This window comes from Zootermopsis nevadensis, unplaced genomic scaffold (genome assembly GCF_977971745.1).
Source record: "Zootermopsis nevadensis isolate Lab colony 2312 unplaced genomic scaffold, Znev_1.0 Znev_ptg000011l, whole genome shotgun sequence".
Lineage (NCBI taxonomy): Eukaryota > Metazoa > Arthropoda > Insecta > Blattodea > Termopsidae > Zootermopsis > Zootermopsis nevadensis.
The window spans coordinates 11,045,871-11,060,735 of NW_028259143.1; the positions used below are offsets into that span (position 1 = coordinate 11,045,871).

General features: G+C 40.1%; 1 protein-coding gene and 1 long non-coding RNA gene across 6 annotated transcripts in view; one reads left to right on the forward strand and one right to left on the reverse strand.

Moving 5' to 3' along the window:
- LOC110835884 (uncharacterized) overlaps positions 1–14,865 on the reverse strand; it is a 95,798-nt gene that overhangs the window by 47,299 nt on the left and 33,634 nt on the right. For 2 of the 5 annotated variants that reach the window (XR_015534744.1, XR_015534739.1), the window contains one exon: positions 14,002–14,118. The exons of 2 other annotated variants lie outside the window; for them this stretch is intronic. This is a non-coding gene — a long non-coding RNA (uncharacterized LOC110835884). Of the gene's footprint in view, positions 1–10,111; positions 11,082–14,001; positions 14,119–14,865 lie in introns of those variants that run through there. One more of the 5 variants, XR_015534741.1, reaches the window with a different exon arrangement.
- Positions 1–14,865, forward strand: part of fw (CUB and Sushi multiple domains furrowed) — a 73,857-nt gene that overhangs the window by 42,447 nt on the left and 16,545 nt on the right. Inside the window, exons 3-8 of the mRNA XM_022076580.2 lie at positions 152–210; positions 8,271–8,480; positions 9,444–9,539; positions 10,760–10,882; positions 12,103–12,393; positions 13,923–14,072. Of these exons, the coding sequence (XP_021932272.1) occupies positions 152–210; positions 8,271–8,480; positions 9,444–9,539; positions 10,760–10,882; positions 12,103–12,393; positions 13,923–14,072 (929 nt within the window). The remainder of the gene's footprint in view (positions 1–151; positions 211–8,270; positions 8,481–9,443; positions 9,540–10,759; positions 10,883–12,102; positions 12,394–13,922; positions 14,073–14,865) is intronic.

The window sequence follows — 14,865 nt, forward strand, 5'->3', positions numbered from 1 at the left end:
CGCATAAAAATATTTAACATGCCACAATTACCCCAACATTGAGCGTCAAAATCTGAAAAGGCGCACTAATACTACACATTATTTAAATTGTTAGATTAAGAAACATTCTTTATGTGGTTGTATATTTTACTGTCTTATTTCTCCGTTTCAGAACTCCGACTTTGGTGTGTTCGTCCTCAGGAACTTGGCAAGGAGATCTCCCATACTGCGGTAAGATGCAGTCCCACTTCATTATACTACCAGATTTACCACTTTTTTTATAATATGAAACTACTAAACCCTGAGTATACCTGCAAGGCGCAGGTGAGAAATTCATTCAGCATTTTGGACGGCAAGCCTTATGAGAAGAGACCATCTAGATAAAGATGGGGACTGGATTTAGCTGCCTCAGGATAGAATCAAACAGCGGGCCTTCGTGAACACGATAATAAACATTCTGGTTTCTTCAAAGCAGGGGATTTCTCACCCCGCTGGGCGACTATCAGCTTTAGAGGAAGAGATCTTGGGCTAAAGAGTTAGTCAGTCCTTCGATCTCAAAACGTAATGTTCTTTTAGAATGAAAAGTAAAATCAAGCTGTAATATAATTCCAGACCCTACAAAGCTAGGAAACTTCACAGTCCCATGCTCAAATTACCCACTAGATAGGTATTAGAAACGCCGACAGTGCTCCATGCCTGTCTAACCCCGTTTTCTCTAATTTCAACTTAATACTTAAAAAATGAATCTGAATGCCGAAAGTATGCCACCTCATTTCATAGTTCAGCAACAGGATTTGGAGTAATATCTATCTTGATTTTTAAATACGAGGTGCTACCCAAAAGTTCGGGGAATTTGAATTCCACGGGCGAACCGGTTGTGGAATGGCCTGCCGCCGCTAGATGGGGCGAGCAGTACCCTTTGTGAATTAGTGTGCCAACAGCCGTGAAGGCGAGATGCCGCGTTCTCGAGTCTCGTGCGTTTTTGTAACGTTGTGTTGTAGTGGTTCGGCGATTTTTTAAACCTGCATAAATGGCAGATTTTAAGGAGCAAAGAGTCTGCATCAAATTTTGCTTTAAGCTTAAAAAACTGCTGTAGAAACCCACCGCATGCTTGTGGAAGCATTTGGTGAGAATGCAATGAGTCAAAGTAAAACTTTTTTGTGGTACAAACGCTTTAAGGATGGACGAACGTCTGTCGAATGTGAAGTTCACGTCGATTTTTTTTTTTTTGACATCTAAGGCATTGTCCACAAGGAATTTGTCCCCCCTGGTCAAACTCTCAACCGGAAGTTTTGAAGCGGCTACGGGAGAGCATTAGGCGCAAACGTCCGGAGAAGTGGGACAACAACAGCTGGGTTCTCCACCGCGACAACGCGCCCGCCCACACATCGCTCGTTGTTCGGCAGTTTTTGGCTTCCAAAAACACGACAGTGATTCCCCACCCACCCTGTTCGCCTGACCTCGCCCCCCTGGGACGTTTACCTGTTCCCAAAATGAAATTTCGATTGAAAGGCCGTCGTTTTGACACATTTGAGGAGATCCAGGCAGAATCGCAGGAGGTGCTTAAAACACTCACACTTGAAGATTTCCAGGGATGCATGGAATCATGGAAAAACGCTGGGATCGCTGTATCCATGCCCAAGGGGACTACTTCGAAGGAGACGATGGAAACTAGGAGTTACGATAAGCAATTTTGTTTATGGGAAAATTCCCTGAACTTTTGGGTAGCACCTCGTATTATTAGAGTAGCTTTCAGAATACTGTAATCTACTAAAACAGATTATAAGTTTTTGCTACTCTTTTTGCCCGACATAACCTCAATTCCCCGCCAGTGGTCACATCTGTAGCTGTAAAAGATGTTTCATACAACTCTTACATGTACGTCCATTTTTTAAATATGTCCGAACTCTGCCAGCGAAACATCACTTATCGCCATTAAACGGAAATCTGAATACAAAACGCCTCACATACTATATCATTACAGAATACTTCTAGCCCGAATAAATGAATGAATTAATTAATAAATATAAATACTAATGTTACTATATAAATATATATATATATCCTACATATCAAATGGATTTCAGTACGTTCATGTGCTTTACAAAGCAGAGGCTACATCGTCATTCGTCCACTTCATTAAGACATACAGAAATGGTATCCAGAAAACCGTAATGCTGTTGACGAACAACTTTTTTTAGGAATGAGGCACCGTTTACCTGCAAGGTCATATGAATCTGGGTAACATGCTTTGTAGTGTCATACGGCTGGGTACCGTGTATTTACTTAATGGATTTCCATAGTTTTACTCATAACATTCCGGCAAAGCACGCTACACGAGTTCCCTTTTAAACCTTTAATGCACTACTTCAACATTCTATTTATCTGTACTTTGCTAACAGTGAATACAACATTTTGCATGATTTTAAAAATAAACATCGATTTTCCCCTAAAGAAGCTTATCGAATTGATCTTTATAATGGAGACGCGATGTGTTTTCTTTGAGGCACTAACTGAATTTGTGAATATTATTTAAACTTGACTCGGCTTCAAAAAGTTACATAACACCGTTAAAAGTGCTTTGATGTACCAGGGGTTCGGATCTGACCGTGAAGGTCTGATTCAAATCTAAGTATCCTCTCATTCCACGGAACGTAACCTCTGTAGTACCAAACGTGATTTCACAAATAATGCACAGATTCACGTTTGTCCTTTAAACAGCGATTTAGTGAGGAGAAAAAGAATCATCCTGTTATAAGGTTCCCAGCAATTCGCCCGCTCGCCTCTCTGATAACGGTAGTATAAAAATGAAGACAGTGATTAAGATTGCAAGAAATAGGTGCAGTAGCTTAACATTGAAACAGCATAATTTCAATTTTATGATTAATTTATGCTGACGTGCATAATTGGAACGAAAGTAAGTTGTTGGTATCCTTAGGAAGGGGTTTTTAATTTGCAAAGCATTTCTAAATTATGTTAAAAAAATTTCGTTAAGGATAATTCGGTTAACAATTATGAATATATTCGCAGTTTATTGAGAATCAAACAAAAACAATTTTGGAATTCATTGGGCGAAATTCCCCAGTTGTTGAACGTAAGCCATTTAAGACTCAAATAATCAGGATGAAGTAGGTCCACCAAGAAGTGATTGGTCCCAGAATGAATAGAGAGATGTTGAACAACTCAGTACTATTTCCCCAGCATGTACAGTGTGTTCCATTTAAAACGCAAGCCTAACTAGCATAATAAGACCAAACCTACGATAATATTGAATTCTTGCAGCTGTGTCTGAAATCGCTACAACTGTAATTCCAGCTGTTCTGTCACTGGATGAGAGCTTGTCACAGACTAACACTTCCTGTGTACCGAAATTTTGTGACTCGAATGTCACGGGGGAGGTGGACCAGCTTCTTATTTAATTTGTGTGCGCATTACGTGATTGTTTTTCGATTTCGTTTTAAACGATACAATCTCAGTTAATTGTTGTGGCAGATGATTACGCATTCGTGCAGAACGACATTTAAACGCGTAGAAGACAACTAATGTCTTTCTTTAGAACCTGAGAAGGTCATTTTAACGGATTCAGGTGCATCTATGCATAGCACCACAAAAGTTAGTAAAACAATAATCATACTACTAAAATGCTTATCCATAGAATGCATTTTAAATAGATAAACTATTGAAGTTTCAATTCGCTTGCAAATAAAAATATATAGGCCTATATAACACACTTTATATTGTGCGTTCAAACTTCGGAATTATTTTTAACTTGAAAATACCTTCGTAAGATCTTTAGAGCAACGCTATTACAACATATATTTCACGGATTCTTCGACTTTTCTCAGTACAATAACGTAATCTTTCATCCGCACTTCCTGTTCGTCAGTCGTGAGAAAGTTTAGTAAGACTCGAAAAAATCCAATTTCAGAACTACGAATATAATAAAATTAGGAAATGCAGAAGATACTTCCCACATTCAGCCTATTGTGTGCGTGAATAGTATTACCAATATCTATTGTATTCACGTGCGTTATTCATCGAAAATTATGATCTTACGATACTAAAATGTTCGATTATATTAACAAACGACTGCAATGTTTTAATGATTTAAAGCTCGTAAATACAGTAACATATGAAACATTTATATCAAAACTTAAAGCTTGTATGGCATACTTCATTTTGGAATTTTCACAGAATTACATTTACTTGTTATTAACAAACATTATAAATATGTTGAAACCAAAGTTTCCACCAGTTCCTAAATTATCATTCCGTATTTAAGATGGCGACAAGATCTCCGAAACGTCAGCAACACAGTCTATATTTACACACTGTCATCACCGAGAAAAAGGATCAAGGACTTCTACAACCTTACTTGCTACTGGTCGGATCAGGGTCTGCTTGAGACAAATTACGCAGTTACAAGTTACTAAAACAATCTTTATAAAATATTGTTCATATAATTTTAAAAGCTTTTGTGTTTTGCAGTTTACGACTCGTAATATTTAAATTAGGCAACTAAATTGCTTGTACACATTCTGTAGTGAAGTGACGAGAAACGTATCTTCTGATAACGAAATTGGCCAACACTAAATAACAGAGCAGTCCTGAGTACTCGATATCACTTGATTACTGACGTACGAGATCCAGGAATCATTCAACCGAATGACTGTGACACACCCATCGAAAGTAAAAGAACATACCCGAAAAGCAGTTCATTATTTAAGTAAACTGGGCAGAGATAGATTGGTTTTAGGGCAATGGGGCAAGACTCATTCGCAATAGTATTCTTTCACCAAAATTGGCGATAGACTCCTCTTTGTCTACGAAATGCGTAACTGAATTAGCCTATAAGGTCACTGCTGTTGAATACCAGAAGCTTCCAACTATAAAGCCTTTAACGGATGTTTCGGCACAGTCCCTATGAATTATAAACTAATCCTTTCATGTGCCTGTATTATTTATATAAATCTAGCATTACTAAAACATATACTCCCCAAGGTATACGTACATACTTTCCAATGGCGTTATCTGCAATGTTATATCCTCCACTGATGTATATTCCAGATGCATATAATTAAATTATGAGTGCAGATAATCATGCTCGTATATCCTTTTGATAACAAAGGCAATTAAAGGTACAGACAGTATGAACACACACAGTGGAAGTAAAAGTACTGCTACTTGTACTTCAGTGCGTATGCAACGTACCGGTAAATGTTTGCATCTAAATTATAGATCATAGTAGGCCACTACCTCTTTATTATGCTTTTATTTTATACACTTCGTACAAGAAGCTATAAGAAACGTTTGCACAAAATCCAGCGTAATAGGGCATCACTGGTAGGTTCATCTGCTATGGGTCTAATATTTATTTACTATTAAATTTTCCGTCAAAACTAACTGCAAAATCTTACGTAGTAAACGTAATAAATATTATTCCAAAAGGTATAAAATCCGTTAACATCAAATGCACCAACACTAACCAACCAAATTGCAAACACTTGCTTATATAGACAGATTCCGTCTGCAGAATGTTAATACATAACAAAGATACACTGTATATAAAAATATACCCAGTATAATAAAATGTGATTCAGTATAGCATTTTCCGAAAACGGGACAAGAACTTGTTCTGTGAAACCCGAAGTAGCTTTAGTAATATTTTGGATGATATTTCAAAAATCTTCACAACCACATTGCACTTTAACTAGATCTCGGTGCTGTTTTAATGAGGAACTTTAAACAGTTGTGCTCAGACACGATAAACTTTCGCTCACTGTTCCGCTTAGAGGGCTTTGACGTTAATTAAATGCGCATTAGTTTGCAGAGACTATAATAGCTTGTGGGTGGTAACATCACAAGATATGTGCCGACTGTCATCACGTTAACGGATGTTAACGGCGCCTAACTGCAGCTTAAATGCCCTCTCTCGCTCTCTCTGCGTTAATGTAAAACATGCTGATGTCTTCACTCGCTTCAGGAAAATGCAAAATGAAACATCGTCACCTCTTCAACGGTGGGATTCATGTGGCAAAATGTTACACACTAAAATCACGTTCTGTCACTGGTATGATTTGAGGTTATCACTACAATGAGTATGAAGCAAACCGTAACTCACCGCCCTGATGATGGAGGCAGTAAGGACCTCTGAAACGTTGGTAAATTTGTACCAGATTAAATGGCGATACAATCCAGAAGACAGCCATCTTCGTCTTCCAGGTTGTTGCGCCGCGTAGTCTGGGGACGTTTCAGTGGTCCTTACTGCCTCCATCTCAGGGCGATGATCTACAGTTAATTTATACAACGAGAAAATAACGCGTTTTATAAAAAAATTCCCAATCGGTTTATTAATCACAGTCTAACTAATTTATAACGAGCACGGTTATAACGACATCTCGGCTATTGCGAGTAAACAGAGAAGAGTTGGTTGGAAATTATGTATTTTATGAGCGACATTTCACGGTTAAAGCGATCACGGTACTTGACACCTTCACGTGTATAACGAGCAAATCTTTCAGCCATTATAACAAGCATTGGCTAAACTAACGAGGGACTAAGATCTATTATTGTTTTACCCGTTTAAGACACTCTTCCACTTATCTCTTTCCACATAGCAATTTCTAACCCTTTTAACGATATTTACAGTCAAAATTCATAGTGTATTTGGTTCGATTTCCGTTCTCAGAATCTCATTTAGTGCGGTACGCTACTCAAAAAGACCATAGACCTCGTTCCAGTGGTTTAGCGGAAATCCTCGCAGACCCTGCGTGGCCGGGGTGCCGTGGACCTACGGGGACTCTCAGGTATCAAGGCAAATGTATAGTTATCTAAATGGTTACCCATGGCGGGGGAAGGCAGAATGATTCCGTTACATCGCTGCACCGTGTAATTATAAGCTATGTTTATTCATTGTTGTTATCATTCCTTTTCTATAAGTATATATCTGTGTTCTTGCGTTTGTGTGATAAAAGTATTGAGTAACAGCAAAAGTAACATTTCGCTACAATAACGGATATAACGAGTAACGGTTATAACGAGCAATTTTCCTCGGTCCCTTGGATCTCGTTCTAACCGAGTATGACTGTATATAGTTTTTGCTTCAGAAACGACGTATTTTATACGTATTTGAGGACCTTATTTTAGTAGTGATTTATTTAGATCTTCCAAAATTGTATTCATACCCTAATTTATAAACGGAAACACAGTCACATAAATATGCTTGAGTTATGTAATTAGTTATTCCTGCTCTCAGTTTTGAAACTTATGTCTCTAACCTCAAGTTGTATTTTAATAAGGCCGACATGCTTACTGTAACGATTGGTTTCAATTTCCATTTCAGCAAACTGAAAACTGGTTCTGATCTAAACCGCTGTCTGATTCGTGAAATTAACAACTCTTTTAAATCTTAAACTTTCACATATTAGGCATCTGGCGTGTTCGGATTCAAAAAATTTTAAACTTGTGAATTATTAGATATTTGGTAGTGGACAGGCCCATCGCAAGACTATAACTAGCCAATATAACAAAGAAAACCGCGGACACATACACACGCACACACACATATATAAATACACACAAACATACGCACGTGCACGCACATAGATGCATGCTACGGACATACGTGCATGCATACACTCACTGTGAGCGGAATTCGAAACCCCGACCTTAGTATTCAACACTTCTCAAACCGTACGATTACTGTGATCAGCAAAATGATGACAGTTCAATAAATTGCGTGTATGTGTGAAAAATCAGCTTACTACAATATCCTGAACCCTCGATTTATGGCCCCAGAAAACATATATCTCTTAGGGTTTTCTGCGCAGCGTAACAGAACCAGGTTTTTAAGTTTCTCCAAACACATCCCAAAGGACAACGCTTGTTCAGCTGCGCGGCTAGAAGACGACATATCTTGGGGCAACATGGAATCGTTTCGTAAAGAATACGAGAGGCACAGCTGTAGAGACCCATTATTTATAAGAGGCCTAAGTCATATAAAATTATCATTCGTGGTTCTATCCGGGAAATAAATGGATAACAGCTTATAAGGAATAACACAGGAATAACACTGGATGCCTGTTACAATGTAAATAATGTGGAAGGAAGAGGTCACGATCTGTCTTAAGACAACATCACTGGTCTGAAGGAAATGAAAAACCGCGGAAAGTCTGTCAGGGCAGCGGGTCTTCGGGCCGAGATTCGAACCCCAGGCTCTATTATGAAGCAGGACTGCTTCCCACTCGACCTCGACTTTCGACGAACAGTAAACGCCATGTATTTGCTTGCAGGAACAAACATAGCTTTCCGGAAGCCAGCGAACCAGTCGACGACGGTGCGTGGCGGAGCGGCTAGCAATGGCAACGACGGGGAGAGCACGACAGTGCATGACGGCAAACGATGCACGGAGACGATGAAGGAAGCGTCTCCCTGGTGGATGGTTGACCTGCTCCGACCCTACCCCGTCGGCGTGGTTCGAATCACCACGCGTGGCTGCTGTGGTATGTGTTTATTGCATGAAGAAGCCCTAGCAAAAGTAAGGATGTGACACCCCAGAAGTTTGCTTATCTTAGACAGCAATTCTGCTGACGTTAACTCACGTTCTTATTATAGAACATTAATAACCTTAACCTGACATTCATTAAAACAAAGAGAATGGGACGAGATAGACAAGTATCATGTTTGTGAGAAAGGGAACACACGGCACTTTATTCGGAAAACCTCACTGTGAAGTATGAAGATGTAATCGGGAGGATATAATGTCCACCAAAATGTATCTAGTGAAATAGGGTGTGAAGCCCGAGACTAGGTTCAACTAGCCGAAGAGAAGTTACGACACATCACTTCAATTTTCGTAGCCGAAAACTACATTTATTATTTAATATCCAATGTGATGGTGTAGGGGTACACGAATACATAAATTTAATCTGAAAATTACAAGGAAAAAACCCACCTTGAGACCTAGGCGTAGATGGTATGATAATACTAAAATTGAGCGTTGAAGCTCCAACCGATGCAGAATATGCATTGGGCTCAGTGGGTGGCTCTTATGATCGCGGTAATTAATCTTTAGGTCCTATAAAGGCAAGAAATCTATTGACCAGTTAAGAGGTTATCGGCTTGGATTATCATTGTCTCAAAACGGACATTTACTAACTCCATGGAAGAAGATTCTTTCTTGAGAAATGTATAGCCGCTGAGCTGGAGTATGAATTTCCCGCCTCTTTTTGAATCCCTAAAGTTCATTACCCTTTTATCAAAAGCTAGACTCTGAAACCTAACCCGATCCATTTAAATCCGGTCCACACCCCGTGTCCTACTTGTGTAAGATTAATTTTAACGTCGTGCTATCTATATCGAGGTCTCCCAAGTGAACTCTTTCCTTCAGATTTTTCTCATCCCCAATGTGTTTTAAATCGATCATTATAGGCCGCTTCTCTAATGCTTTGCTTCTTTTTGAACAGGTCACCAGCCACTGAAGGACATTGAGATCCGGGTGGGAAACAGCAGTACCGACCTTCAGAGGAACCCACTGTGTGCTTGGTTCCCCGGAACGATAGGTAAGACGGTAATTACATACACGCCAACTGGTAATACATATTTGAGGCATTACACAGCACAGACACGCAGGCCTGTAATCTCTGAGACCTGCTTATTCCCAAGCTATTATCTTACAAGGCTACGGCGTTTGCCTCATGAAATATTAACGAAAGCATTTAGATCTCCAAGATCGGAACTGTTATTTGGATCTAAACTAGAAAGTAAAAAAGACGGTAAGTAATACATAAAGATTAGCGTCATAATTTATAATTTAAGCCAGATATTAAGCTAATACAATGACTAAATTAAGTAGATCGAGATGGGCTGAGCAGCCACCACGCAGAGGATAGATGAGAGACGCAAATAGTTTTAGCTGGAGTCGAATTGGGAGACCCAGGCGTAGTTGTGAAGATACTATTACAGCATATCTTAAACAAAACAGACGTGAGAGTGCTGCCTATGTTTAATTGACCCAAGACAGAGCCCGGTGGTGATCTTTTATCAATGAGGCAATTAACTTTCGTGTTCAATAAAAGGCAGGGAATTTCTTGACCAGCACTGAGACTATCGCCTTCAAAAAAAATTTGTTCAATATAGTTCGTAAATTTTTATTCTTCTACTCAAATTATCTTTAGACATAGGTTACAATTCGTAATTATTTACATGTTTTAATGCATTCAGAAGTATGTGTTGGATAAACTCACCCAGTCCTGCAGGAAACATTCAAAGCATTTATATATTGTCTTTCCACCTGTCGATGTTGGACTTCTGGGTTATGACACCTTGTGGACTTGCAGTATCAACTCTGAGGGAGGAACATAGATTGCAGGTGTTTGAGAATAGGGTGTTGAGGAGGATATTTGGGCCTAGGAGGGAAGACGATGGGGCATGGAGAAAACTGCATAATGATGAGCGTAAAAATTTATACTCCTCCCCCAATATTGTCAGGGTGATTAAGTCAAGAAGAATGAGATGGGCTGGGCATGTAGCACGCATGGATGTGACAAGAGGTGTGCACCGGGCATTGGTTGGGAAGCCTGAGGGGGAGAGACCGCTGGGGAGACCTAGACGTAGATGGGAGGATAATCTCGGGGTGGGATCTATGGGAGATAGGAGTTGAAGGAGACTTGATTTTGTTGGCCCAGGACAGGGACCGGTGGAGGGCTTTGGTTAATTCGGTGATGAATCTTCGGGTTCCGTAAGCCATCTAGTTATGGCAAGGTGTTTGCTCTCGTTCCAGAGGAAGGCGTTACCAAGACGTTCACATGTGCCCGCATGCTGACTGGCCAACACGTGTTCGTACAGCTGGTGGGAGTTGAAGGGTCTCTCTCAGTTTGCGAAGTGGAAGTGTTTACAACTGACGGTAAGGTCTTCATATCAGAACTCTACCAGCATGAATATATTAGGTGAGGTGTATATGAATTGTAAACACCCAGCGTTCAGAAGATTGCTATTTGCTGAGTCGTTGCGCCGTATAGTCTTGTAGAAATTTACCCACGATTCAGACTACACGGTGCAACAATCTCGAAGACAGCCATGTTCAGACTCACCGCCGTGGAAACCTGTTCGCATTTATTTAGTTTGTATTAAAATATATTTAATGTTTCAAAATCCCATCAACCTATCAACATACGAGTTAAATATTTCGTGTGATTTCGTCCGTCTGACCGAACGACATTGCCGCTTCGCATTTTGGAGGCCGTGCGTTTATATCTCGGTCCGAAGACCAGCTGCTTGACTGGCGTTTGAATAGTTTTCCCCATCCCTTCCAGGAAAATACCTGGACAGAATCTTAAATTGGACCATGATCAGTTCCTTTAATATTTTTTCAAATCATTACTCATCCTATCATTTGACACTTGTAGTCTGAGCTACAGACATCGTCGTAAAACATACAATAAAAATATATTTATCTGTTTTTCATAATAAAGTTGCATATTTCCATTTGTACTTAAATTATTCTTAACAACGTCGTACAAAAACGGAGTCAAATAACTGTAAGATTAATTTGTTTACTGTAATGGATCTAGCGTTGGAATACAATTAGCCCTGTTCGTATATTTCACATGCTTCAATACTTAGAAACTTCAGTTTATAATCAACAGAAATATGTGAAAGAACGTGTAAAAATGCTGACGTAAGGCATCCGAAAGAATGACGATGTCATTCTTTTGTAACCTACCGTCCATCCTTTTTGTCCATCAACTTTCTTTTCCTGATAGAAACACAAATTATTATTTAATGCGACTTATATAAATACCGGAATATTACAGCTTGTCATGTCGTGTCGAATGTTTACGAAACGATTTCATGCTGGTGATGGCTGTATTCTGGGTTCTTGTGCCACATAGTACGATCCAAGTTTAACAACGTTTTAAATGTGCTTGCAGCCTCCTTAATCAGGGCGATGATGAAGGCAGCAAGTACCAAAGAAACGTCGGTAAACTACTACCGGAATACACGGCGAACCAACCCAGAAGACAACCCGAAATCTCACAGACATGAACTGTTCTGATTTTCAGTCAGATTAACTGACGCCCCAGTCTTACCCTAGCAACGAGCGACATCGTTCTCGTGTTTCAGAGTTCTCGAACGACCGCTGCGTGCCGTCTGGTGCGGCAGATGACGTTGAACTGTCAGCGTTCGACCGCACCTGTTACGAATTCAGCGTGGGCCGCGGAGGTTCATTCGAAGAGGCGAGAAGCCATTGCAAGAAGCATGGAGGCGATTTGGTGCATGGACTGAAAGGAGCAACATCCAGCTTCTTGCTGGCTGAACTCGAGCGTCGTAAACCAAGCCTCAAAACTCAGCTGGTGTGGATCGGAGCGCAACGCGAACCGGGGTTTACATCCAGGACGTGGAGATGGGTTGACGGTAGGGTTCCTTGTTTATGTAGTGCTTCCATTTCCTGCGTCTGCTTGCTCATTTCACAACACACGCTTCCAGTTATGTTACGTATTTTATGTCCAGTGGTAACTACATGTACCATCTACCTCAACAATAAGCAACTGTATGTGCTTCAAATGATTCTCACTGTAACAGCATTAACAAATTGATCTTTGCAACAGAGAAGTGTTGAGTGTTATTTCCTTTCAGATTAGCTTCGGCTTCAAACGGTTAGCATGTCCTTTCGTTTAAATATTATTAGTCAGGCAGGCGTAGGGTTTTCAATCTTTGTCACAGCTCCCAGATAGACCCTGGGGCCTACTCAGACTTCAATGGCTACCGGAGGCGTCTTCCCAAGGGATAAAGTCACCTTAGTCTCACCTCCATCTTTTTCAAAACTGAAGCTTTACCTTCACTTCACGGTTGTCTTAACGGAGCGGAGGGATAACATTGCTTCATAGAAAGTTCCACGGGGACCTACCTAGATACAGTGGTCCATTAGGTATCACCTTTCTGGCCGTGAAATCAGGCTAGTTTTGCATTTTAGAAACCTTTACTATTCTAATAGACAAAATTTTCAGGTCCCTCATGCTAAAATGGCGCTAGTGTCGCTCCCACCTCACACTTTCTCACGGCCGCCATCTTTTACTACAGTCGGAGGTGTGACCTTCAATGCCCTGATGCATGCACCAATTTCCCATTACCAAGTAACATGGCCTCATAAACAATCATGGTGAACAATTAAAATCTCAGCAAAGCATTTATACGGAACAAATTGTCATGTTCCAGATTCCTTCATATGTGGGAACAATATAGTTTGTTACGAAGCTAAATTTTCGAACTGTTTAATGAAGGCAGTTTTTCGATATAATTCTAGTCTATATAAACTATTAACCACATCACATTGTTTTAGACTTGCACATGCAACAACAGAATTCTGAAGCTGTGTGTGTGTTTTAACATTTTGTTGTAGGACAAAATGTATTTAACATAAAGCCATCGATCTATTAAATTCCACAACTTTAGTCTGAAATATTTCTTTGTCGAAGTGTACAATAAAATGCATTTATGGGCTAATGTAAATTCAATCTACATTATCAAGTTTGGACTAAAGGTAACTGCTATCGACAAAATTAACAGCTTCCAACAATAAATTCCGTTAGTTTCTGGGTAGCATGTAAATGAACGCCGAATTTAACCCAATTATTACTATGCATTTCGATAAAGCAGAACCCGAACCATTGGGACTTAGAATATGATAAAATATGATCATGGCAAATTAAATCAGTGGTAGTCCAACAGAAACAACTTATAATCAAGCCCTGGATGTCTGCATGCCTTAATGACCCCATTCAGTTGTTAGACCATGACTTCGACAGTCTCAGCTACAACTGATGTCTGTACCAAACAAAATAACTCCAGAGACGGAAACATTTCTCACATAGAGAAGTGGCAAATTAATTCTGTGGAAAGGAGAGTTCTTTCTTTGATGCTTGGTACTATTTCTTGTGGCGTAGGAGAGATGGTGGCGAAGCCGGCGTGGGGAAAGGACCAGCCGAATAATTACAACGGTGAGCAGAACTGCGTAGTACTGGATGGAGGACGCAACTGGCAATGGAATGACGTGGGTTGTAACCTGGATTATCTCCATTGGATATGTCAGCACAGTAAGTGGTTTGCGTTGTTCTACTAGATTGATGAGTAGCCCAAGGACTTCAAGAAAGAAAGACAAAACAATACCGGAATGCGATTTATCGTATTGTTAGGATTTTAGGTTCTCACATCGGTGAGTACGAAGATGGCTGCCATCTAGGTTGTAGCGCTATGTATTCTAGTAGAAGTTTAGTAGCGTTTCAGAAGTCGTTTCACAGGAACTCTGAAATTCCGGTAAACTTCTACCAGACTACATGGCGCTACAACCAGAAGACAGCCATCTTCTGAAGACATTCGAACTGTCTCTTCATCAGTCACGACTTTCAAGCAAGCAGGCCTATACTACTGTGACCACCTCATCCTTGGGATAATTTTGTTACCACAAGTTTTGTACTTTTCGCGCCATTACACGCATTTCTTTTCGTCCAAGTTCCACATCATTTCAAGGCTCTTCCACGTACTGCCTATAATCACTCTCCTTTCAAAATGCGTCTCGCCCTCTTTTCAATAACCATTTTCCAAGCCACGCCCCGAATTACAGAACAATCTTCACGAACAGGCGAATGAAAATGTGTCTACCTCCAGGTTTTCAAAAGCGGATTAAGACATTGTTTAATAGGATTACCGCTGATCACATTCACGTACCTGTGTACCTTGTTCTGAGCCATCCTTATCACCACGGCATAAAGAACATTCATATCAGCAGTTCTGCCACATACCCCACGGTTTTCAAATCATCAGTAAATCCTCAGTTGCAACTTTCCAAGAAACTGTATTTTAGCCTGATTTCCTTTCTTAAGGAAATAA